Source organism: Mobula birostris, chromosome 3 (assembly GCF_030028105.1).
Source record: "Mobula birostris isolate sMobBir1 chromosome 3, sMobBir1.hap1, whole genome shotgun sequence".
Lineage (NCBI taxonomy): Eukaryota > Metazoa > Chordata > Chondrichthyes > Myliobatiformes > Myliobatidae > Mobula > Mobula birostris.
In genome coordinates this window covers 130,221,195-130,249,047 of record NC_092372.1, presented here as the reverse complement: position 1 = coordinate 130,249,047, position 27,853 = coordinate 130,221,195, and the positions used below count along the sequence as shown (strand labels likewise).

Genomic DNA, 27,853 nt, shown 5'->3' with positions numbered 1-27,853 from the left:
ATTTAGTGCAGGAGTTTCCAACCTGGGGACGATGGACCCCTTGGTTAATGGTAGGGGTTCATGGCATAAAAAAGGTTTTTATGATTTAGAGTGACTGTGGAACACAGCAGTTTAGTGATAGAAGAAACATTCCTGGTTGTACAGAATTAGCTAGAAGGGAGCTTAAGGGAGAAAAAGTGAGACAAATATGAATTTTCCATGTGACTGGTATTCCAAATTGGGTTATTGATAACACATACCCTGTAAGTCTCAAAGGGTCTTTGGCATGATTAAAGCAATTAATATTTTGATAAAGACTGACAGATCCAAAATGTTCATTCTTTCCCTTTCCATAGCTACTCAATATCCCTTAACACTATACTTATTTATTAGCTTATGTTTGACTGTGTATATCTTAGACTCTTCAGTGCATGGATGAAAGAAAACTGGAGGGCTATGTGGGAAGGAAGTGTTAGATTGATCTTGGAGTAGGTTAAAAGGTAGGCATAATTGTAGGCCAAAGAACTTGTACTGTGCTGTACTGTTCTATGTTCTTTCTGTCTAGTCTATAGTGGTGGGCATGAGAAAAGGTGACTGAGAAAGATTAGTGGCTGGCAGTATCTATTTTTCAAAGACAGGGGGAAAGTACTTTGAAGAATGCATGAATGACACAATTTTCAAAGGGAGGAAAACAAACTATCTGCCATTTCAGTCAATAAGGGAAGTTAGGTGATGGGCAGTTTAGTGAATAAGGCTGAGAGAGTAGGAAGTCAGCCTCCTTGATAACATTTATGCATTGGTAAACTATCCCATCTTCTCTGGTGTCTGCATAACAAAACTACTCTCTTCAGCAGTATCATCTAAGTAGGCTCTGCAGAGATGATCAAGGTATGTTGGTGACTGGCTCCTACTAAGAACTAGACTAGATTGATTTTGGATGACAAGGTGATGTCGGATGTAGGATAGCTGGAGAGATTCGGGAAGAATAAGAACCCTGAGACCACTCTGAATTCAATTGTTTCCCTGTTGAACAGGTAACCTTGGACGATTTTGAGCTCGCCTGCAAGGGTCTATACCGAGCTTTGACAATTCGGGAAAAGTACATGCGGCTCTCCATTCAAAGGTTTTTCAGTACCACTTCACGATTCCTGCGAATGATGGAACATGAGCAGTGGAAAGAAGAGGATGAAGTGCACCCAGGTAAGGACATCTGCCCGAGGGTAAGAACACATCTCGTACTCTGCACCACTACGGTCCAGATACAGGGTCATAGGGTCATAGAATCAAGCAGCATGGAAGAAGGTCCACTATTTCCACACTGACTACTGGGCACCTACCTGTAGCAACCCCTGCTTCCAGAACTTGTCCTGTAGCCCTCCATAGCCGGGTGATTTAACTAAATCAAGACACTTTATTTATGCCGCCAGTGACTCTGCTTCCACTACTCTCTCTAGCAGTGCACTCCGGGTCCTCACCACTCTCTGGGTGAAAATGGCCTCCCTCACATCTCCTCTCAAGTTCCTACTCCTTACACTGTCTGATCTAACAATCTTTATTTCTCTCAGCACCAATCCCAAACTTCGCATTGCTTGCAGGCTAGGGTCTAATTATTTTCCATTTGATTTTCTGAATCGGTTCTTAGTGCAGTTTTGAACCATAAAACCTGGATGTGAGACCATACCTAGGCTGAAAATAGTGGGATAGTCCATGGATCCTCAAGAATAAGTGGTTAGGTGCAGGATGGAAAGGAAGGGGTTATAATTCCTTCATTATTATGTGCTGTGTCGTATGACGTGGGTGATCATGGTCTTTCCATTACCATGATTGTTCTTGGCAAATTTTTCTACAGAATTGGTTTGCCATTGCCTTTCTCTGAGCAGTGTCTTTGCAAGACAGGCAACCCCAGTCATTATCAATACTCTTCAGAGGTTGTCTGCCTGGCATCATTGGTCGCATAACCAGAACTTGTGATATGCACCAGCTGCTCATACGACCATCCAGCATGTACTCCCATGGCTTCACATGACCCTGATTGAGGGGTTAAGCAAGTTCTACACCTTGCTCAAGGGTGATCATCAGGCCAGCAGAGGGATGGAGTGCCTTTGGTAGAGATGTATCTCCATCCTGTCACCCAAGGATTATAATGTGATTCTATAAGGATGTTTCATAGTTTCAATACTCTGGGAAAGAAATGACTCATGTTAGATGGCTTACCAGTTTCTAAAAAAGGGCAAATAAAGAGTAAGGAAATGTTCCTTATAACATAGAACAGTACAGTACAGTACAGTACAGGGACTTTAGCCCACAATGTTTTGCTGATGTTTTAATCTACTTCAAGATCAACCTAGCCCTTCCCTCCCACATAGATCTCCATTTTTCTTTCATCCATGTGTTTCTAATGTTTCTGCCTCGACCACCACACCTGGCAGTGCGTTCTGTGCATTTACTACTTCCCACATAAAAACCTACATCTGGCGTCCCCCCTATACCTTTCTACAATCACTCTAAATTATGGCCTCTCATATTAAAAGCACTGGCTGCCCACCTGATCCATGCCTCTTATTACCTTGTACGCCTCTATCTCTCATCTTCCTTTGATCCAAAGGGAAAAGCCCTAACTTGCCCAACCTATCCTTATAAGACATGCTGTCTATTCCAGGCAGCGTCCTGGTAAATCTCCACTGCAGCCTCCCTAAGTGGTCAGAATTGAACACTATATTCTAAATGTCACTCTTACCAGAGTTCTAAAGAGTTGCAACATTACATTGTGACCTTGAACTCAGTTTGCTAACTAATGAAGGCCTACACACTACACACCTTCTTAATTATTCTATCAATGTGTGCAGCAACTTAGAGGAATCTATGGCTACGACCCCATGATCCTTCTTTTCCACTACACTACAAAGAATCCTGCCATTAACCTTGAACTCTGCCTTCAAGTTTAACTTACGAAAGTGTATCACTTCTCAGTTTTCCAGATTGAACTCCATCTGTCTCTTCTCAGCCTGGCTCTGCAGGTAATCAATTGTATCCTACAACAACTTTTGACACTATCCACACCATCAACTTTTGTGTCATCTATAAACTTACTCACCCACCATTTCACTTCCTCATCTAAATCACTTTAAAAATCACATAGAGCACAGATTCCAGAACATGATCCCTGCAGAACACCACTCATCACTGATCTCCAGGCAGAAAATGCTCCATCTACTACTCACCCTTTGCCTTCTGTGGTCAAACCGATTCTGAATCCGTGCAGCCAGAGTTCCCTCGTGACTTTCTGACTGCGCCTACTATGGGAAACCTTGTCAAACATCTACTGAAAGCCATTTACATCACATCGACTGCTCTACCTTCATCAGTTTGTTTTGCCACTTCCAGTCCGGCTCGTGAGACACCAGCTGCTCCTCACAAAGCCAGCCTGACTATCCCCAATCAGCTTGTGCTTCCCTAAATGCAAATATGGAGTTATTTGTAAATATAATTAGATTATGGTAAAGAGTTCTGAAGTGAATTAAGGCTTTTAATAATGTTTAGCTCAGTCGTTAAGTAACACCTGTGTAATAGCAAACCTGAGACGTGGGTATAGAATGCGGCAGAATTTGAAGTGACATTTTGATGGGAGACTACTCCGGCAGCATGTGAGATCCAGGATGAGCTGGTTGGCTGGATCCAAATATGGCTTGCTGATAGGAGGCAGTAGCTATGTATTGGAAGGATACTTTTCTAATTGGAAATCTGTGACCTGTGGTGCACCACTAGGATTGGCGCTGGTTGTGATATGTATTCATGACTTGGATGTGCATGCGAGAAGTGTCATTAGTAAATTCACAGATTGATGGGATCATGAGAAAGGTTGTCTAAGGTTAGAGCAGGTTACAGATTAGATAGAAAGTCGGGCAGAACAATGGCAGATGGAACTTAATCCTAACAAGTGCTCGGTGATTAATTTTGAGAAGGATAGGACATGCACAGTAAATGGTAGAGCACTGAGCAATGATGATGAACAGAGAGACTTGAGGGCCCAAGTCCATAGTTCCAGAAGGTGGCGACACAAGTGGATAAGCTGGTGAGGAAGGCATTTAGCATGATTACATTTATGAATCAGGACTCAGAATATAACAGTTGGCACGTTATGTTGCAATTTCACAAAACGTTGATTTTTGCACTTCAGTACGGTGTGCAATTCCAGTAGCAACACTATAGGAAAGGTGTGATTGTGTTGGAGAGATTGCAGAGGAGATTCACTAGGATGTTGCCTGGACTAGAGAACATTAGTTATGGGGAGAGATTGGATAGACTGGTGTAGTTTGCCCAGGGGTGAAGGAGACAAACTCACCCCATCATTGAAATATTCCCAGAACATATGGATTCACTTTCACTTCATCTCATGTTCCTGGTGTTTATTGTTTATTTATCAATTATTATTATTTCTTTTTTTTTTGCATTTGCACAGTTTGTTGTCTTTTGCACACTGGTTGAACGCCCAAGTTCATTGCTTCTGTTATGAATTTGTTGAGTATGCCCACAGGAAAATAAATCTCTGGGTTGTATATGGTGACATACATGTACTTTGATAATAAATTTACTGTGAACTTTGATTTGATAGAAGTATGTAAAATAATAAAAGGCAGAAATAGTATAGGTAGTCAGAAGCTTTTTTCCCTTGATAAGTGCATCAAAAACAACAGGGCATAGGTTCAAGGAATTTTAAAAAGGTACCAAAAGAGGATTTGTTTTTACATAGAGAGGGATTGTAATTTGGAAGACACTGCTTGAGATGGTGATCGCATCAGATGTAATGAATATTCAATCTCCCTGTCATGGTCTGGATCGGGATCCCTTTAAATTGACCTTGTTTATGTTACGATCCGGACCGTTGATTCCCTGTTTTCCCATGTCCCTCAACTTTGGTGATTAGAGGCAATTAACACTCGGCTGAACCGGTAGTTTATAGTCTCCGGCTTTCAGCCGTTTGGGGCGGGAGCATCTGCAAAGTCATCAAAGGTACGGTGTGCCGATGTCATCTGGCCAGAGCAAGCCTAGTCTCTGCCGAAGCGAATGCCGGTAATTCGCCCTTCCTCACCGGAGCAACCCTGTCCAGTTACCTCACTGAAGCGAGCCTGCCAAGTTTCCTCATCAAGGTGGATCCATCGGTTAACCCGCCAGAGGGAATCAAGAACCGCTGTCTACTGTTCTCGGGCCGAGTTGAGAGCTCGCCACTACCCGGAGGCTCCAAGTCAAGTCCTGGGTCCGGCAGCATTCAAGCACCAAGTCAAGTCCTGGCCCTGGCGGCATTCAAGCACTAAGTCAAGTCCTGGCCCTGGCGGCTTCCCAGTTCTGAGTCAAGTCCTGGCCCTGGCGGTCTGTGATTCCTGTCCTACCCCCTTGTCTGAATCCCTTCTCTGCCCCTCTCGCCTCTAGCCCTCATCTGCAGCCCCCGCCTGCACTTCGGTCTAGTTCGATCGCCGGAGCTAGATAGGTGCTGTCTGATGTTCATTCGTGTTGGTCTTGTCTTGTCCTCGCCTCCGTGGGGTAAGTCAGGCCGTCTTGCCATTGCCCCGCGGGGAGTCATGCCTTGTCCTGTCCTCGCCTCCGTGGGATAGGTCAGGCCATCTTGTTGTTGCCCCGTGAGGGGTCATGTTCTGTCTTGTCTTGTCCTCGCCTCCATGGGGTAAGTCAGGCCGTCTTGCCATTGCCCCGCGGAGGGTCATGAGTCCCAGCCCTATGTCCTGTCCCCAAGGAGGGGTCCCGACTCTGTGTTCTGTGTATGTATCCATGGTTCCATGTACCTGCTCTCCCGAGACCGAGGCTCTGTGTTCCCATGTTCCTCCTCTCCCTCGCCCATGTCATGTGTCCATGCCTAATTCTGGGGTCTGAGCCCGAGGCAAGACCCAGGTACTGGGTCCTTGCCCGGTCTCTGGCTCGGAGTCCATATCCTAGCCACTTCATGTCTCCTCTAGTTCCGGGAGCTGAATCCAAGTCCTAGCCCAGACCCTTGGTCCCAGCCTAGTCGTAGTCCTGAGTCCTTGTCCAGTTCGCTATTTCCTGCTCCTGCCTTTCTCTCCTGGTATCAACAATAAACTAAATCTAAGTAACCTCACAAGATGTGTCTTGCATTTGGGTCCACCCTTGCTCCCTATGCCCCGCCATTGTGACACTCCCACTCTACTTTGTTGTGGCCTTTGCACTCTACTTGTGATCTGCACTGCACTTTCTCTGTAGCGACGGCACTCTATTCTGCATTCTGATTTTCCTGTTGATTACCTCAATGTACTTAGGCATGAACTACCTGGATGGAATGAAAACAAAAACTGGATCTTAGTACAGGAACCTGAAGGCACACGCTCAACAATTTAGTGACAGTTTCTTCCTCTCTGCCATCAGATTTCTGAATGGAACATTGAACCCATGAACACTACCTCACTACTTGTTCTGCACAATTTATTTAATTGAACTATTATGTGTATGTACTTACTATAATTTCCAGTTTTTATAATTATTGCATTGTACAAAAAATTTCACAACATATGCTGGTGATATTAAACTGATTCTGACAATATTTCCCCAATATTAACACCAAGAGTACTATTATCTTCCCTACAGTATGGATAATTGCCCAATTTTGTCCTGTACAGAAAGGAATTCAAATAGCTGGGAAAGAATACATTAAAATAGCAAACGGCAGGATAAATTTGATTTCAAAGCATCAAGAATGCAAAGAGGTGGATGGTGACACAAGAAACTGCACATGCAGAAAAGAAAACTGCTGGGAGAAATAAGCAGATCTGGCAGCACCTGACAAAGTGGGTGACGGTGGGGGCGGGGGTGGACTACTCTATACGATTCTATGCTATAGCTTGGGAAGGAAACAGAGTGAAAAGATCAGTCTGGTAGTCATTAGAATAGAAGATGAAATTAAGGAGATTAGATGTTTGAATAGGGTCTGTAAAATAAATCTGATGTGACGATCAGCCAGAGAAGGATCATTTGTACGTACGTTACTGAGATACTCTCCTTTCTTTTTATTTCAGTGTTTACTCCACAGGTGAAGGCTGGAGAAGATCCCTTTGATCCCAAGAATCTGCCTGAAAACCTTGGATATGTGTGTAAAATGAAAGATGGTGTCATCTATGTTTATGCCAATGAGGAATCCGTCAAGAGGAATGAACCCAAAGACCTGCCCTACCCAGATCTGTCCACCTTCATAGACGACATGAATTTTCTAATTGCACTAATTGCCCAGGGGCCTGTGTAAGTGATGATAATCATTTCGTACTTAGCACTGACTCATGGAAAATTAACTCTGTGTGTGTGTATGTAAGAGGGAAGAGAAGGAAATTGAGAGAGAAATGGGGTAAGAGAGACCAATAAAGAGAAAAAGAGAAAGAGAGACAGAAAAAGTGTATTGTATTCAGAATGAAAAACTGCAGGATGGAGGTGTTAGTTCCCAGAATAGTGCATATGATGATGATGAGTTAACTTAGTACATTGTGCTCCCAATGGTCTCAAGGATTATAAACTGGAAGAAGGATTATAAACTACAGTCTAATTCACAGACCTTTGCTCCTTTGTCCATGACTTCTCATAAGACAAGAATTAAAACTTACATTTCCATGCCATTCATTTTCACATCTTTGAGCCATCCTCCAGTTCCATTTTGTGAATTTTGGAGTCCGTTCACTTTAACATTATGTTTCCAAAGTGTAGTGAGCAGAGTGTTGCATGCAAGTAACTAATGGGGGTCAATGTATGTGAGCAGAGTCCCCTACATTGTGTATAATGATGGCATGAGCTTTGAAAAATGAAAATATAGCTCTCTTCTATTTCACCCTTTGTTTTATTTTTGTTTAGGAAGACATATGCCCACCGTCGCTTAAAATTTCTTCAATCTAAGTTTAACCTGCATGAGATGCTGAATGACATGGAAGAGATAAAAGAATTGAAGATTAATCCTCATAGAGATTTCTACAATGTCAGAAAGGTAAAACATGATTTCTTTTTCCTGCTGTATCCTGATACACAGACACCTCCACACATTGCTCTGTCTGGGTAGTGTATTACCAGGTCTACTTGAACATCCCAGTCTCACTCTCAATAATAATCAGCAGAGCCACCCACAAAATTATCAATATTCTGCAACTCCAGTGACTGGTTCTTCTACTTCTAGGTGAGGCAGTGGACTGGCTGGTACTTTCTCAATTGTTATCAGTGTTGGGGAAACTAAATAGAGAATGGTTGATGTCCTTCGTGGAATGGTTCTTTGGTACTTTGGTTGTTGTCCTACACTCACTCCATCTTCCCTGACCCCAGTCTCTAATCTTTATTTATTTATTGAGGTACAGTGTGGAATAGACCCTTCTGATCCTTCGAGGTGCGCTGCCGAGCAACCCCAAGTTTAACCCTAGCCTGATCATGGGACAATTTACAATGACCAATTAATCTACAAACCAGTACATCTTTATATTGTGGGAGGAAACCGGAGCACCCAAAGAAAACCCACTTGGTCTCTGGGAGAAGGTACAAACTCCTTATAGGTAGCAGTGGGATTCCATCTTCCTAGACTCCAGTCTCTGATCTTGTTCCCATGTAGACCAACATAAGCTCAAAGAATAGCAACTCACCTTCTAATCAAGCATGTTACAGCCCTCCAGTTTCAACACTGAGTTAACTTTTCAAAACAGAGCATCTCCAACATTTTCTGTTTTTATTTCAGATTTCACTGATCCACAATAATTTCCTTTAGTCATTTCAGGTAATGATATAGATTCTCCTATGCATATTTCCCCAGAATGGCCTGTGTTTCTTTACTTGTCTCACTACCACTCTATCTACCTCATGTCATCACCTTCCTTGCCATTTATTCTTTATCACTTAATCCCACCTTTCATTCTTTCGGGTCTTCCCTCGTCATTTCAACTCTATGCCTTTTCTTCTGTATCTTCAAATTGTTGGCAGGTTTTTTTACAAAAGGTCATTGTTTCTTTCACCAGGGATGCTCTGTAATTTGCTGAGTAACTCCAAAACTTTCAGCTTTTATTTCAGATTTCCGGCATCTGCAGCATTTTGATTTTGTGTACACTGTTATTAACAATAAATAGTCCTTGAATGCGTCACAGTATCTCGCCCAACTACTTTGTGACATCATAAGCACATCCATCTACTCAGCGTATGTCTGGTAAAACTAATAAAGCTACTAACTACTGCTCTTCCACACTTCCATTCCCCTCAAAATCTAAAGGAGTTGAAACTCAGCTTGGTAATATCGAGGTTGTAGTTAACCTTGTAATTTTTCTATCTCCTTTAAAATAAAATGAGAAAGCAGGAGAAACATTCAGCAGGTCAGGCAGCATCTATGGAGAGAGAGAAACAGTTGACGTTTTAGATCAATGGCTAAATCGACTGCAAGACATTAGAAATCAGACTTGTGTTAGGGTGGAAGGGTTTAGGGGCAGGGGTTGGTTAGTGATGGAGAGAAGAAAGGGAATGTCTCTGATACAGCGGAGATAAAGAGAGACTTAATCACACAAGTGGTGATGGTGAAGGGTCAATAATCACTCTTGATCTTCCCAGAGGTAGAAACTGAAGGAGGTCAATGAAAACAGAGAATAAGGGGGACATCGGTGCTAGAACCTTGAGGCCAAAACAGTGCAGATGCTGGAAATCTGAAATAGAAACAGAAAATGCTCAGCAGTTCAGCAACATCTGCTGAGAGAGAAAAAACAGAATTAATGCTTCAGATTGGTTACCTTACAGCAGAATGGGCCATGTCCCACACAAACTGGAAAGACTGGTTATCTGAAATTGATGAATTCAATGTTAAGACTTTATAAGAATTTAACAATTTCAGATTTCTGGCCTTTCCAGTTTTCAACAGAAATGGTCTGTTCTGCTGGAAGGTCAGCAATCTGTAGCACTTTCTCTCCCCAAGGCTACATGACCTGGTGTGTATTCCCAGGTTTATTTCAGGCAGCATTTTACGTCTCCAAGTTCCTACATTATTCATGTATACACCTTCTTATTCTCTGTTTTCATTTATCCTGCTCTATTCCATCCCCTCCTCTCAAATCAGTGATTAGCGAGACTTTCCTCAGCCAGCACCACCACTGTGTCATTCAGTTCCAATTGCTCTCCACCCTATCACTGACTTCTCTTCAAACAACACCAGCCCCCCTTCCCTTCTACTTAAAATCTGCTTGATTTACAGCTTTTCTCATTTCCGATAAATTGTCTGATAAATGTCATTAACCTGAAACATGAGTCTGATTTCCCTCCCCCGTCTGACCTACTGTATGTTTTCAATATTTTGTGTTTCTATCTCAAGTTTCCAACACCTGTTTTGATTTTACAGCTTTTGACCCTAGTATGGGGCTTATTTACATATGAGAGAGTCTAAGAACAGTCCCCCTTGACTTTCTGTCCCTCAGGTTGATACTCACATCCACGCGGCAGCCTGCATGAACCAGAAACACCTCCTGCGCTTTATAAAGAAGACTTCTTTGATGGATTCGGATCGTGTTGTCTGGAGCACCAAGGGAGAGAAGCTAACCCTGAAAGAGCTCTTCACTAAGTTGAAGTTGAACGCTTATGACCTAACTGTTGATTCCTTGGATGTGCATGCTGTAAGTATTTGGCTACACTTAAGATAAACCACCAGACACCTATGTTCAAAGGAGGGGCAGGATGGTGGTAGATCACAGCATGTCTGGCCACTTCACTTGGTGCACTCTCTCTTTAGGAATGCATCACCTGTTTCTGTGTTCCAGCCCAGGAAATATCCTGGTGAATATCTTCAGCACCCTCTCCAGCGTAATCATGTCCTTGGGGTGTGGTGATCAGAGATACACCCAGTGCTGCATCAGTGGCCTCACCATTGTTATATAAAGCTGTACCATAACCTCCCTGCTCTTATATTCTGTTCCACTTTATCTGCCTGTGCTGTCACATTTTGGAATTCTTACTCTGGTACACTGAGGTGCCTCTTCTCATCAAAATTTCCAATAGTCCTATCATTCATTGTGTTAATCATTCGGCCCTAGGGATTTATACACATTTAAGCCCACTGCAATACTTATCCCTGTTAATGCTAACGTGCTCCCAAATTTCCCTCCCTCTCTCCCCAATTTTCCACCTATAATATTTTTCTTACTGAATTCAGATAAGTAGCATTACTTTGAGACATCATGTGTGTCTTCTCATTCTGCACACATATCGTTAACTTGGTCCCTACTGTGCTTTATTCTTTCCTTGATTACCTTCATACCCTTAATACACATGCAAAGTTGTAACATTTTCCTTCCTCCTGCCTGCCAGTCATACTTCATGGCCCTCCTTTGTCCTATCAATCTCCTTAGCAAGCACCCACCCCATACAAACACACTTGCTGCAGTCTGGAATGGCCCTCCCATTTCAATAGGTATACTTAATGTCAGAGAAATGTATACAATATACATCCTGAAATTCTTTTTCTTCAGCTCTCTGTACCTGCCATGTGTCATAGTCATAGTCATACTTCACTGATCCCGGGGGAAATTGGTTAAATTGTGTTCACTTGTGTTCCTACCTTCAGCCTTCTTTGACATCTGGGACTCACTCCCTGGATTATCTACATCTCCTTTTATTCTTACAGGAACACGCTGTCTCAGACTTCAAAGTGCTCCACTTCTTGGTTGTGGACCAACCAGAAAGTAATTGTTCCTGCTCTCCTTCTGATATCGAAAGGGCCTGAATTTCTAGACCATTCAAGTTCTTTCCCTTTCCGTAACTTTCTCGAAACTTACATGTCACTGTCTCCAAAATGCTTTTCTATTACACTACAGCTACTTGGTAAGCTACGTTTCCCCAGATATTGTAACAGAGGTGGTTGCCAGACTGGCTTGAACCGGGGTTGTTATGGTATCTTTAACTCATGATCTACCAGGTGAGACATAGACCAGGCGGATCTAAGTGCAGAGGAGACCAGCAATAAGGATAGAGATCGATGAAAAATATTTCCTTGAGGATTGGTTTGTAGAGAACACAGACGAGGACTACCCACAGGCTTGGTAAACTCAAGACTGAGCAAAGGCAAACGAAACAGAGGAAACTTAGAAAGAGAAATAAAGCAAGATACAAATGAACTGATAATTAAAATGACAAACAGGTGAAAATAACTAACTAATATCCAGGGGAGGGGGAATGATGAAGCCTGGAGAACTCTAGCAGCCCTGGTGATCAGACTGAAGAATGACAGGACTCCTTCCCCACTTAAGATCACTAAGAGCGATCTGGGTGGCAACAGTGGAAGCCTCTCTTCAAGTCCGGGTCCAGGATACCACAGGAGAGAATCCATAACCGTTCCTTTGGGCCGTAACCCTCCCAATCCACCAACTACTGCCTCTGACAGTTAGCATGCCACTTTTGTTGGAGAGATGCTATCGACAGGGCTGTTCGAGCTTTTCTTTTACTTCTGCCAGCAATAATGTGACTCCCACCCCGGGCTCCTGCTCAGGAAACAGAGAGGGCTGATAACCAAACTGACATCAAGGGAGACATGCCATCAGAAGAGTGAGACAGAGTGTTAGAAGCAAACCCTGCCTAGAGCAGATAATTACACCAAGTGGTTGGGTTGCCCATCACAAGGCACCCCAGGGTCTTCTCCAGATCCTGGTTGGTCCTCTCCATCTGCTGATGAGAGGCTGACCATAGCTCCAATGAGCCAACAGGTCTTCCATGACCAGGGGTCTTGTTCAGAAACAATGTCCTGTGGAAAGCTGTGCACCCTAAACATGTAGTGCAACATAAGATTGGCCATCTCTTGAACTTGAGGGATGCATAAAGGGGCAGGCCTTGGAGATCTGGTCCAGCACCATCGTAATCACGGTGTTAACTCACGATGGTGGTACGGAGATATAGGAACAGGGACAGGAAAGAATGGGCAGTGGACATGACCTGGGTTCCTTGCTCTGGATGCACATGTGACGGGCTGCCATGTATGATTTAACATTCCCGTTCTTGCCCTGCCACCAGAACCACTTGTTGATGAGCTGTGATGTTTGTGCAGTCCCAGATGTCCTGCAATATGTCATGTGTGTCCCCACTGTAACACATGTGAATGGGCAGAGCTAGGGACAAAAAGGTGACCCAGTGGCCAGCACCCTTGGTGTGCCTTCTGCTCTCCTGACAATGGTCTCAACCTCCCATCCAGCCTATGTCACCAGCTTGGACCACAGGAGGATGGGTTGTGGGACGGCAACAAGATCTGGTTGTACAAACTGCCTGGAGAGGGTGTCCAGCATCTGATTCTTTGAAGCTGGATGGGAGGTAATAATAAAATCAAAACAGTTAAGAAAGAGAGACCATCGAGCCTGGTGCAAATTTAACTGTTTCACCTCCTAAAAGTTGGTTAGGTTCTTGTGATCAGTCCAGACCATAAATGGATGTTTGGACCCCTGCAACCAATGTCTTCATTCCTCCAGTGCTAACATGACTGCCAACCGCTCTCTGTTCCCAATATCCCAAGTCTTCTTCACTAGAGAGAGCTGCTGTGAGGAGAAAGCACAGGGATGGAGTTTCTGATCAGACGGGGGTTGTTCTGAGAGAACAGCCCCAACCCCAGCGTCTGAGACAACTACTTCAATAATGAACGGCAGCTCTGGGTCAGGGAGAACAAGGATGGGAGCTGTTGTGAAGCGACACTTCAATTCCTGGAAAGCTACCTCAATTTCTGGAGTCCAGCGAAATGGGCCAGGGGTTCTTCTAGTCAGAGCTTTTAGGGGTGCTGCAATGGAACTAAAGTTGTGGATGAACTCCTGGTAAAAATTAATGAAACCCAGAAAGATCTGGAGCTGCTAGATCATGTGGATTACATTGACTAAACTGAACAGCATCATGAGATTTTCATAGTAGCCAATGGCAGTGTTAAAATGGGTCTTCCATTCATCACTTTTCTGAATGTGTGGGACCAGGTTATGTACATTTTGGAGGTCTAGTTTAGTAAAGATGGCTGCCCCTTGCAGCAACTCAAATGCCATGTACGTCAGTGGTCAGGGGAACAGGTTCTTCACTGTGATTTTATTGAGGCCACATGGAGTCTGCCATCCTTCTTCGCCGCGAAAAAGAAGCCCGCAGCAGCAAAGGAGGTGGAGGGATAGATTAAAACAGACGCTAGAGCATCATAAAAGTATTTGTCCATGGACACCCATTCTGGAGCTGACAGGGAGCAGAGTCTTCCTTGAGTCTTCCAGGCAGCAACTCAACTCTTCAGTGGTGGGTTTGATAAGGTGGGAGTGTTGTGGCCCTTTTTCTCACTAAAAACATCTAACAGATCTGCATACTTGGTAGGAACTCGGGACAGCTTGGGAGATGCGGGGAGGCAGCTGGCCCATTCTGCGAGAAGACCATCATGGAGTGCATTTGTGGGTTGTGGAGGGCTAACTACGGGTATCTTAGGATCAACGGAAACTCAGGAGAATGAATAAGGTAAAACTGAGCAGTCTTGGTGTGAGATGCTATACCTAGACAGATGGAAGCAGTGAGGTGGCAAGTCCTCCCAGGACCCAGAGATCTTCTGTCCAGAGCTGTGACCGTGATCAGTTGGTCAAGATGGGCCAGGGGAACTTGGAGATGTTTTGCTAACTGAGGTCCATGAAATTGCCTGCTGCACCAGAATCCATCCAAGGACATGTTGCGGTTCTCCCCAGGAGATGGAGGTAGACAGCACGACCCTGGATGCAGCAGACCTGGGAGAAGTGGTGAAACCCGTGATAGACCTCCCTTCACTGGAAGGGTCTGGGTGTTTTCCCGACGACTTGGGACAGGCAGAATGGAAATAGCCTGGCTCACCACAATAGAGGCAGCATTTTCCTTTCATTTAGGAGAAAGGTGGGTTCTGCCCAGTTGCATCGACCCCTCTGGAGGAAGTTAAGAGGAGCGGGGGGCGGGGGTGCGTGCGGTGTTCAGAGACAGGAATCCCTAGAGGATTTACTGTGACACTCTCTTCCTGGAGATGATTGTCAACCTGGATAGAGGTACTGACAAGAGTCTTGAGATCCTCAATGCGGTCTCTGGCTGCCAATTCATCTTTAATTTTACCAGATAACTGGCAGTGGAACATGGCCATTTGGGCTTTTGTTGTTCCAACTGGTCTCTAGCATCAGGATGTAGTCTGCGGGGGTAGTCAGCCACGCCACGGGTACCCTCACGAAGTTAGAACAGTCGGTTAGCCGCCTGTCATCTGCTGACTGGGTAGTTAAATACCCTCTTCATCCTCCTGGTGAAGAGGGATACAACTGCATAACTTGGAGAGGTCTTTGCCCAGAACATTTTAGTGCAGGTGAGAGCTTTGCCAGAGTGGGGAGAGATGACATTGGCCATTTTGCAGCAGTTGGACAGGTGTTTGAGTGAGACTAGAACGAGAGGTCATGGGTTAAGGATGAATGGTGAAATGTTTAAGGGGAACATGAGAGGGAACTTCTTCACTCAGAAGGTGCTGAGCATATGGAACGAGTTTCCAGCAGAGGTGGTGGATGCAGGTTCAATTTCAACATTTAACAGAAATTTGGGTAGGTACAGGGATACGGAGGACTGTGGTCCAGGTGTAGGTCAATGGGATGAGACAGATTAATAGCTGAGTGTGGACTAGATGGGATGAAGGGCCTGTATCAGTGCTGTAGTATTCCATGACTCTATGACTATGCTGTTCTCTATGGTTCCACCTATCACACACCAGTCTCAGTCCAATACTGCTAAATAACAGCAGCCTTCCTGCTATGTTTTGTAACTCCAGAAACTAATCGAAAGAAAAACACTAGAGCTGGCAAACTCGTCTACTTAGTTTTTTAAACTTATTTTTCATGGGTATTTACACACTCACATATGACGTGATGGCATAATGACATATGGCATTCACATATCTCTTACATATAGCCCACATACAGCCGTGTAAACAAACATAGAATGCTTCATCAAACAATGTATTTACAATTATACTAAACAATACTGAAGTATTGAATATACTGCACTCCCCCCTGCTTAGCTATAAATTCCAACTCAATATAGAATGCATCTCCACTTAAATATGTAACGTATGTTACCCAGTTCGGTTATGGCAAGTGTGGAGTGAGAGACACTGAAGCAGGTCAATAGTTCACAGATTTTAATATGAATAGTGTTAAGGGGAAAATAAAACAATAAATGCTAGGCCAAAACAGGGCCTTTAACTAAAACTCTCAAAGGAAAACGAAGCCCACACTGCAGCTGAAAAGAAGATCTAAATATTAAACGAATACCACTAGTTTTCAGAGTCAGTTGACTCGAAAATCCAATTTCTCAGGGAAGGCCAAAGACGAACAGGTAGCGAAGCGTTGCTGTGCTTTGTCCAAGTCTCGACAAACACAACGACAAGGATGGAGTTAAATACTATCATGATTAAATAATAATTAGCTGACTCACGCAACTTCACAAGCACAATTGCTGTATCTACTGCGCTGCCGAATCCGTGGTTGTGACAATGTATTGCTCTCTAGTCATCTATATAGACGCACACACAGAGTATACAGTGTAATACAACTACGGTTTAGACATCCACAGCATAGTAAATTGTAAGCTGTCCTATTCAGGCCTACAGATTTAATCACTGCGGAGGATTTCTTACTCTTGTAGGGTAATATTTTTCATGACAAGATGGAGAGTCACTCTGCTTGGCAGGAGAGACTTGTGGCTGTGAAACAATCTCAGGTTCTGGGGTGTCCTCTGTGGCGGATGTGGGAGTTGCCTCTGGGACTGCAGGAAATGATTTGTAAGCTGTGGATACCTTTCTTGTCTAACAATTGACTCTGCTTTCCTCCACTAATTGACGTATCATCTCCAGACAACATCATTCACAATCTCCGCTGTGTAGGAGAGTGGTCCATTCTGTCCTTAATCTTACCAGATACCCACTTTTGACCACCTCTGTAGACCCTCATCAGGACTGCTTGTCCAGGAGATATCCAGGAGACCACCTCTGTAGACCCTCATCAGGACTTCTTGTCTGAGGAGCCCTCAATATGTCCTGCATACTCCTTCTGAGGATATTCAAGTGTAAGTACAAGGGATGAGCCAGGAACAGCATAGCTGGTGAATTGTTGGTTGTAGGGTGTGTTGCATTGCAATATGCAAGGAGGAAATTGGTGAGCTCCTGATTCAGTGTTAGTGTCTTGTGTTCTGCTGACATTACTCACAGTGTATTTTTTAGACTCCGGACAAATCTTTTTGCTAAACTATTTGTAGCTGGGCAGTATGATGCAGGTGTAATATGTCTTACTCCATTCATTTTTAGGAATGACTGAAACTGTGGTCGATTGACACTGACTGTGTTCTGGAACACCAGTCCTTGAGAAGAGGCTTCTCAACATATTAACAGTGTGTGTGGCTATAGTGGAGGCTATTAGGGACACTTCTAGCCACATTGTAGCTGCATCCGCTACAACCAAAAAATTTGTGCCCATGAATGGTCTGACAAAATCTATGTGATTCCGTGCCAGGGCAATGCAGGCCATTCCCAGGAATGGAGAGGTGCTGCTCTTGGCATCTTCTGTGCGTGTTGGCATCCCAAACAGTGCATGGCAAGTTGCTCGGTCTGCTGATCTGTCTTGGGCCACCAGACAAAACTCTGAGCCAATACATTCATTTGACCATGCCTAGATGCCTAGATAACCGACATGTAGCTCCTCCAACATTTCAACTCTCAGCTTTGATGATACAACTCTCAATACCCACATAAGGCAACCCTCTGTCAAGGGCATTCATTCTGGCACTGTTAAGAATGTGGGAATTGGAATTTCTACTGCAAATTCCAGCCATTTTGGGTTGCCATGTAGCCCTGAGACAGTGTGGGGTCTTTTCTGATTTCTCTTTGGGTCATCTCTGGCTTAATAGGGAGACTTTCGATTTTCATTAGGGAGAATATGTCAAGAAGATTGTCCTCTTTTGTAAATGTTTCATGTATTTCTTTTTCCAAGGGTAAATGGGGCAATCTATCAACATTTCCATGATTGGTTGCCCTCTTGAATCCAATGTTGTAATTGTGCCTTCCAAGAAACAGAGCTGTTAGTAAGACACCCTTCTGTGGATTGAAAATGGACACTAGTGGTTGATGATCAGTAATGAGGGGAAGATCTCTCCCATAGAAGTACTGGTTGAAAAGGTTTACCCCCAAAACCAGACTCAAAGCTTCTCTGTCAATCTGTGCACAGTTTTCCTCTGCATTAGTAAGGGAAAATGATGCAACGGCTATGGGACATTCACTTTCATCACTCATAACATGTGACATGACTGCACCTCTACCATAAGGCGAGACATCACAGGCAAGCTTCACTGGAAAATGTGGATCATAGTGTGTGAGTACAGTGTCTGACATTACCATTTGCTTTGCCTTTTGGAAAACCACCTCACACTGCTCTGTCCGTTCCATTTCTTCCTGATCTGTAGTAATGAATTCAAGGGGTGGAGTACAGTAGCCAAGTTCGACAGGAACCTGTTATTATAATTAACAAATCCTTAAAAGAACCGCAACAGTGACACATCATTTGCCCTTGCGGCATCCACCACTGCTTGAATTTTCACGGCAAACTTGCGTAATCCTTGTGCGTCAATAGTATAACCACAGTAAGTGTTGCTTGGTTTAAAGAATTCACACTTGTCACATTGTGCTCTGAGCCTGTAATCTTCTGATCTTTTTATCACTGTCTTGAGATTTCAGAGATGTTCATCGTCATCCTCACTAGTAACAATGTTGTCATCCAGGTAACACTGAGTGCCTGGATAGCCTTGTAGCTCCTGGTCCATAGCTTTCTGCCAGAGTGCAAGTGCAGATGCTACTCCAGAAATAAGCCTATGGTAGTGATAAAGCCCTTTGTGAGTGTTTATGGTGAGGAACACTTTGGACTCTTTTTCCATCTCCATCTGTAGATAGGTCCTAGCTAAGTCCACTTTGCTGAAGTGCTTTCCTCCAGAAAGGCTTGCATATATATCCTCCATCCTGGGCAGAGGGCATTGATCTACTTTTAGTATAGGGTTGATTGTGACTTTAAAATTACCACAGATCCTGACAGACCCATTCTGTTTGGCTACTGATGCCACTAGCATTGCCTATGGGCTCCACTCAACATTGGAAAGAACTCCTTTCGCCTCCTGTGATCTAGCTCACCAGTTACTTTATTGTGGTTTGCACAAGGAGCTGGATGGGCTTTGACAATATTGGGTGTGGGATTTTCATTTAACAATATTTTACCCTTGATATGTTTGAGTTTTCCTGTGCCATCCTTGAACAGTGCTGTGACATCATCCAGTACCTTTCCCAATTCACTTTCAGTTGATTCTATTACAGGGGATGTGGCATGCAAATGGTGAATGGATCTCCAATCAAGTTGTAGTTGTCTCAGACAATTTTGGATCCACAATGCTGTCCCTCCTGTGTTTACCACCCTCAAGCCCAATGTAGCTTGCTAGTTGTTGTATTTCACTGTTAAGAATATCATTCCCACAGAAGTTATCTTTTCTTCAGCAGAAGTACTTAGTTGGATATCTGCAGACTTTAGATCAGTATCACTGAAATGTCATTCCAGCTCATTTTGTGGAATGACTGAAGCCGCCGAGCCAGTGTCCAACTCCATTTTGATTAATCTGCTGTTCACCTCTGGTGTAAGCCGTGTTGCTTGCCTCTTGTTAGTTTTCACACTTTAACTCTCGAGGCTACTCAGTCCTGTGTCACTCCCATCACTCTGTTTTTTCATCATCACATGCAGATTAGTGCTCTTTTTTAAAACTAAAACTTAACTTTCTATCTTTAACTCTTTGCTGTGCACTCCATATATTCTTGCCTGCCTGACATGCTCATTGTATGTGTCCTAGGTTGTTGCAATCTTTGCAAGCTTTGCCTTTAAATCTGTGCTGGCCTGGTGTATGAGAATCCCTGCTACAACAATAACACAACTTGTTCAGCCAGGCAGGTTTCTGTTCAGATGTTGTAATTTTGTTCACTATTACTTTCATTCTGACTGCAACTCAATTGTGTTTCTCTCTGCGGTTTCCATTGAAACAGTGATTTCAACTACTTTTTTAAATGTGAGTTGTGCTTCAGTTAGGAGCTGTTTCTGAATGCTTCCAGTAAGATTTCACAAACTAAACAATCTCTCAATGCATCGTTAAGCTTGTCACTGAGCTGACAATACCCAGACAATTTCTTCCAATCAGCCACTCAAGCTGGAATGGACTCCCCTTTCTTTGGATTCCATTTATAAAACCTAAATCATTTTGCAATTGACAATAGCTTAGGTTCTAAATGTTCCTGCGTTATGTCAAAAATATCACCAAGTTCATTTTGGCTAGTTTGGTTGGAGTAATTAAATGGCAAAGAAAACTATGCTTTTCCACCTACTGCACTCAGCAACACTGGGACTCATTTTTCATTGGCTATTTCATTTGCTTAAAAATACTGCAAAATTCATTCAGTATACATCATCCAGTTATCTGTTGTGCAATCAAACAGGTCTATCTTTCCCATGTAGCCACCATTTCTGTTTTTTTAATTTTATTATTATTATCATCACCCTGTACTCACCATTTATGAACCATGGCTTGTTAATTTCATCTGTTTTCTGCCTTTTAAAAGAAATATAACGTCTCTCTCCCCTCCCAAAGAAAAATATGCTGCACTTCAACAGATAGGTATTCATCATGGGTTCATTTTCAAACTTCTTTGTCGCCACTGCTAAGGTTTGTAACTTCAGAAAGTAATCAAAAGGAAAACACAGGAGCCGGGGTACTCGTCTGTTTAGGTTTTATTTTCTTTTTTTGTTAGTGAGACTCTCACATATGACATGGTGGTACACTGACGTATGCCATTCACATACTTCTTACATATAACACATAGTGAATTATGTAAACAAATAAAGAACACTTAATCAAACAACACATTTACAAAATTACTCAAATATTACTGAAATATTGAATACACTACACTTTCGGTTCCCATTTGTTCTGGATGCAGGGTCTCAGTCCAATACATCTGCTTACATCTTGTACTTCACAGGTGCTGTTTAACCCTCAGAGGTTTTCTAGAATTCTGTTTTCCTGTGCCTGCAGTCTATTTTGTCCCCTGTCCTTTATTCTCATTATGCATCAGCTCAAAATGCTGTGCTGGATGCATGTTAAAAATTCCACCCCCTCTGGGCCTTTTCCAACAAAAGGTGCCAAGTGAATATAAGGGTCACTGCAGCTGAGAGTGTCACTCTAGAGTCCCACATGGGAGTGACAGCCACAGCAGACGCTGCTCTAACACAGACTGAAGCAGGACTTTCCAGGCGCAGATCCATGGTCTCGCGAGACTAACGGATGCCACCAGATGTAATCTCCTACCACTCTGACCCTATTACTCCTACATCTCACTGTGATTTGTCCTCAATCTCAGGCAGAAAAGAAGTATGTAGTATATCCCCAACAAAGCTATTACTCCCTTTGTGTTCCTGAGTTCTACACACAGTAACACAGGAGGCAATCCACAGGAAGTTCACTTAGCTGGCAAGGTTGCTGTGTCATTAATGGCTAAAGATGTTGAGTCTGTATGACTTAGCACTTAGAAGAATAAGAGCTGATTTTATTGAAGCATGTAAGATCTTAAGAGGACATGACAGCATAGATCAGAGGTATTTCTACTAGTAGGAGCAAGGTAAAAGGGTGATCACTTAAAACTGAGTAGCATCAGAGTTTCTCCTGCAAAAGATGGTGAGTCTCTGGAATTCAGTATTATTGTGAAGATTAGATCATTGTTAGCTTTTGAAGAGGAAACAGGGAGCTTTTTGTGAATGGCATTGAAGATGTCCTTGCTGTCTTGAGGAAAATTAAAGTGTCCTTGCTGTGTTGAGGAAAATTAAAGTGGATAAATCCCCGGGACCTGATAGGGTGTTCCCTCGGACCTTGAAGGAGACTAGTGTTGAAATTGCGGGGGCCCTGGCAGAAATATTTAAAATGCCGCTGTCTACAGGTGAGGTGCCGGAGGATTGGAGAGTGGCTCATGTTGTTCCGTTGTTTAAAAAAGGATCGAAAAGTAATCCAGGAAATTATAGGCCAGTAAGTTTAATGTCGGTAGTAGGTAAGTTATTGGAAGGAGTACTAAGAGACAGAATCTACAAACATTTGGATAGACACGGACTTATTAGGGAGAGTCAGCATGGCTTTGTGTGTGGTAGGTCATGTTTGACCAATCTATTGGAGTTTTTCGAGGAAGTTACCAGGAAAGTGGATGAAGGGAAGGCAGTGGATATTGTCTACATGGACAATAAGGCCTTTGACAAGGTCCCGCATGGAAGGTTAGTTAGGAAAATTCAGTCGCTAGGTATACATAGAGAGATGGTAAATTGGATTAGACATTGGCTCAATGGAAGAAGCCAAAGAGTGATAGTAGAGAATTGCTTCTCCGAGTGGAGGCCTGTGACTAGTGGGGTGCCACAGGGATCAGTGCTGGGTCCATTGTTATTTGTCATCTATATCAATGATCTGGATGATAATGTGGTAAATTGGATCAGCAAATTTGTTGATGATACAAAGATTGGAGGTGTAGTAGACAGTGAGGAAGGTTTTCAGAGCCTGCAGAGGGACTTGGACCAGCTGGAAAAATGGGCTGAAAAATGGCAGGTGGAGTTTAATACAGACAAGTGTGAGGTATTGCACGTTGGAAAGACAAACCAAGATAGAACATACAGGGTTGGGCACTGAGGAGTGCAGTGGAATAGAGGGATCTGGAAATACAGATACAAAATTCCCTAAAAGTGTCGTCACAGGTAGATAGGGTCATAAAGAGAGCTTTTGGTACATTGGCCTTTATTAATCAAAGTATTGAGTATAAGAGCTGGAATGGTTATGATGAGGTTGTATAAGGCATTGGTGAGGCCGAATCTGGAGTATTGTGTTCAGTTTTGGTCACCAAATTACAGAAAGGATATAAATAAGGTTGAAAGAGTGCAGAGAAGGTTTACAAGGATGTTGCCAGGACTTGAGAAACTCAGTTACAGAGAAAGGTTGAATAGGTTAGGACTTTATTCCCTGGAGCGTAGAAGAATGAGGGGAGATTTGATAGAGGTATATAAAATTATGATGGGTATAGATAGAGTGAATGCAAGCAGGCTTTTTTCCACTGAGGCAAGGGGAGAAAAAAACCAGAGGACATGGGTTAAGGGTGAGGGGGGAAAAGTTTAAAGGGAACATTAGGGGGGGCTTCTTCACACAGAGAGTGGTGGGAGTATGGAATGAGCTGCCAGACGAGGTGGTAAATGCGGGTTCTTTTTTAACATTTAAGAATAAATTGGACAGATACATGGATGGGAGGTGTATGGAGGGATATGGTCCGTGTGCAGGTCAGTGGCACTAGGCAGAAAATGGTTCAGCACAGCCAAGAAGGGCCAAAAGGCCTGTTTCTGTGCTGTAGTTTCTATGGTTTCTGTGGTTTCTATGAATTGAGGCCTGTGGCAGGTTAGACATAGTCTTGTTGAACGGGAGGGTAGGGTTGAGGGGTCTGCTGTCTCATTCTTATTTTCTCATGCTTTTGAGTTCTTGTGAGATAGCAGAATGACTGAGATAACCAAACAGAACAGTGATGAGATGAATAGTAGGAAGGCACAGAGATAAGAACATGATATGACAACTAGAGAGTGATATTATGTAGACTATGAGTTCACATTTATCGTCATAGGCTAACATGCACATTTGATTGTTATCTACCGTACCTTATGATGTGGGTGATCATGGTCTTTCCATGACCATGACTGTTTTTGGCAAAGTTTTCTACGGAAGTGGTTTGTCATTGCCTTCTTCTGGGCAGTGTCTTTACAAGATGGGTGACCCCAGCCTTTATCAATACTCTTCAGAGATTGTCTGCCTGGTGTGAGTGGTTGCAAAACCAGGGTTTGTGATATGAACCAGCTGCTTATACGACCATCCACCACCTGCTCCTATGGCTTCACATGACCCTGATCAGGGTTGGTGAGAGGGGGCTAAGCAGGTGCTACATTTTTCCCAAGGGTAACCTGCAGGCTAGCGGAGGGAAGGAGTGTCTTACACCTCCTTTGGTAGAGACATATCCCTACGCTGCCATCCAAACATATGGTACATATAATATTTATACAAAATTGGTTGACATTCAGATTCAAAAGCCAGATTTTAGGTTAGAATTACTTTGAGAAACATGATTGAATAAATATATGACTAAATATATCCAAGCTGTTTATATGTAAATATCTGACCTGCAAACTGACCGACTAACTTAGTCAAGGAATGACCAGCAAATATCAGTTTTACAAATAACTTCATATCCCAAGAATGGATAAAAAAAATACAATCATCAGTACAGCACAGAAACCAACCAGTCTCTCTAATTATTTTTATCCAGGGTCGTCAGACATTCCAGCGTTTTGATAAGTTCAATGCCAAGTACAATCCAATGGGTGCCAGTGAGCTCCGTGACCTTTATCTGAAAACAGAGAATGCCATAGATGGAGAATACTTTGCTCATATCATCAAGGTATGTGGTCCTGTTACTCAATTGGTTTATTCCTGTGAAGGAATTGTAATACAATTCTTCACTCTGTTCAGCTTAACCATCACAAGAACTTCTCGGTCCCATAATTTGAATCTCTCACTCTTAAATACCTCCAATGGTCCATCCTTCCTTTCTGTATAGTCTACACACTCATCTTACGTTCTGGCCTCATGTGCACGTCTCCACCTCTTTCTCACCATGGATGGGGAACTGTTCAGCTGCCTTACAGCACACTCTGAGGCTCTTTCCTTAACCTCTGCACACTTCACCTTCTGAAAACGCATCTTCCTGACCAGTCTCTCAGCCAATCTCATTGATTTGAAATCTATACCCTGCCTTTACTAATGCCTTGTCCATTAGTAAAGTTTTGCAAGGTGTTACTTACAAGCTGTTGAATAAGAAATAGGAGTGGGAGTTGGCCAGCTGGCCTGTTGAGCTTGCTCCGCCATTCAATAAGATCATGGTTGATCTAGCCGTGGACTCAATTCTACTTAACTGCCTTTTCACCACATCCCTTAATTCCCCTGCTATGCAAAAATCTATCTATGTCTCAAATGTATTTAACGAAGTAGCCTCCACTGCCTCCCCAGGCAGAGAATTCTCTCTGGGAAAAACAGTTTTCCCTTATTGCTGTCCTAAATCTATTCTCCCCAATATAGAGGCTATTTTGCTTTGTTCTAGTCTCACTTACCAGAGGAAACAACTTTCCTGCCTCTGTCTTATCGCTCCCTTTCATAATTTTATGTTTATATCAGATCCCCTTTCTGAATTCCAGTGAGTATAGTCCCAGGTGACTCAATCTCTCCTCATAGGCTGTCCCTCATCTCCAGAATCAACCTGGTGGACCTCCACTGCCCTGCTTCCAAAGCCAGTATATCTTTAGTCAAGTAAAGAGAACAGGACTGTAAGCAGTACTCTAGTTGCATCCTCAGTTGTGCTCTGTACAGTTGCAACATAATCTCCCTGCTCATAAATTTAATCCCTCTAGCAATGAAGGCCAATATTCCATTTGCCTTCTTAAACCATAAGAGCATAAGACATAGGAACAGAATTAAGCTATTTGGCCCATCAAGTCTGCTCCGCATTCCATAATGGCTGATCCCTGATCCCACTCAACCCCATACACCTGCCTTCATGTCATATTCTTTGATGCCCTAAGCAATCAGGAAATGATCAACTTCTGCCTTAAGTAGACCCACGGACTTGGCCTTCAACGCAGCCTTCAGAGCATTCCACAGATTCACCACTCTCTGGCTAAAAAATTCCTCCTTACCTCTGTTCTAAAGGGTCGCCCTCAATTTTGAGGTTGTGCCCTCTAGTTCCGGATACCCCACCATAGGGAACATCCTTTCCACATCCACCCTGTCTAGTCCTTTCAAGATTTGGTAAGCTTCAATGAGATCCTCCTGCATTCTTCTAAATTCCAGTGAGGACAGGCCCAAACCTGCCGAACACTCCTCATATGTTAACCCCTTCATTCCCAGAATCATCCTTGTTTACCTCCTCTGGACTCTTTCCAATGACAACACAACCTTTCTGAGATAAGGGTCCCAAAACTGTTGACAATACTCCAAGTGTGGCCTGACTAGAGTCTTATAAAGGTTCAGCATTATCTCCTTGTTTTTATATTCTATTTCCCTTGAAATAAGTGCCAACATTGCATTTGCCTTCTTTACCACAAACTCAACCTGTAAATTAACCTTCTGGGAGTCTTGCATGAGGACTCCTAAGTCTCTGTGCACCTCTGATGTTTGAATCTCCCCATGAGCACCTGGGTGTCCTCCAGGTGATCTGGTTTCCTCCCAAAGATGAACTTGTTAGCAGGTTAATTGGTCATTGTGATTAGGCTAATTAGATGGGTTGTTGGGCAGTGTGGCTCATTGGGCCAGCAGGGTCCAACATTGTATCTTTAAGTTAGGGGCTCCCAATCTTTTTTATGCTATGGACCAAAACCATTAAGCAAGGGGTCCATGAACCCCAATAAAAATAAATAAATAAATAAACATGTTTTGTATATTTCTTTGTGCTGCCCCTTATTCTAATAGGATCCAGAGAATATAGGCCAGTCTGATAAATCTTTCTGCATGGGACAATCCCACCACCCCAGGAGTCAATCTGGTGAAGATTTGGTGCACTCCTTAGATCACAAGCCTATCCTTGTTTAGGAAGGAAAACTAGACATGCACACAACGTTCTGGGTTCAGTCTCACCTGTGTCCTGTACAATAGAGGCACAATACATTCACTCTTATATTCAATCTTTCTTCATTCAGTCAGTCAGTCAGTGGGTGCCATCCCGAATCCGGGGTTGGCGGCTATGCACCTCCATCTTCTTCGATCCTGTGACAGCACCGAGTACAGCCTCTTCCTCAGTTTGTTCTCACTGGTCGCCTTGGCACCGCCTGCCGCCGCCCCGCCAAACTCGAGCCCGAGACCATGACAGCCTCCAGCTACGGCTGCTTCTTCGAGCTTGGCCCTTCCTTAGGCGGAGGCCTTGGGCAGGTCCAGGCACACGGTGCAGCGCCCAAGTTCATCATGTCTCTTCTAACTAATTGTGTAGCATACGATTCGTAGATACGTGGTGAGGCTTTAATCTCTTCCACAGAAGATGGCCGTTGGCTCACAAGGAGCTCATCCGCCCTTTGTCAGGTCCTGCTGGGTGTCCTCACACCCTCCTCACCAGACTAAGTCTGGTGGGGGAGCCGGCTTTTCTCATTAAATTCCAATAAATCTAATTGCTTGTTGTACCTGATTTTAGTAACCTGTGTTCAGGAGCACTCGCTGGGCATCAAAACCTTACAATATTTCACCTTTTTAAAATTCTCTAAATTCTATTTTTTTCCACTAAAGTTGATGGAATTTGCATTCCCCCATGCCATATTTCCATCTGCCATGTTTTGGGCCACTCAACCAAACCCACTAAATACCACTGAAAATTCTCCAGCTTCTTCTCACACTTCTGTCCTCCACAAGAAGCATTGTAACATACATCAATAGAATTAATAGCCTTATTCTCCTGGTATATGTTATAACACAACTGACCCAGGTCTGGAGCTCAAGGTCAATACTTCACCCACCAATGTATACAGCCATGGAGTTCGCTCTGTAAGGAGTATGTACATTCTCCCTGTGGCTGCATGGGTTTCCTCTGGGTTTTCCAGTTTCCTTCCATATTCCAAGAATATATGGTTATGGTTGATGAGTTGTGGGCATGCTGTGTTGGCACTGGAGGCATGGTGATACTTGTGATTTCCCTCATTGCAATCCACGGACAGTGTTGGTTATTGAAGCAAACCAACGCATTTCACTGTATGTTTCA

General features: G+C 43.4%; 1 protein-coding gene across 3 annotated transcripts in view; it reads left to right on the top strand.

The window, feature by feature from the left end:
* Positions 1–27,853, top strand: part of ampd1 (adenosine monophosphate deaminase 1 (isoform M)) — a 259,415-nt gene that overhangs the window by 217,777 nt on the left and 13,785 nt on the right. For all 3 annotated transcript variants that reach the window (XM_072253361.1, XM_072253360.1, XM_072253359.1), the window contains 5 exons: positions 1,014–1,179; positions 7,017–7,236; positions 7,837–7,966; positions 10,410–10,604; positions 24,386–24,517. In XM_072253361.1, coding sequence (XP_072109462.1) covers positions 1,014–1,179; positions 7,017–7,236; positions 7,837–7,966; positions 10,410–10,604; positions 24,386–24,517 — 843 coding nt within the window. The remainder of the gene's footprint in view (positions 1–1,013; positions 1,180–7,016; positions 7,237–7,836; positions 7,967–10,409; positions 10,605–24,385; positions 24,518–27,853) is intronic.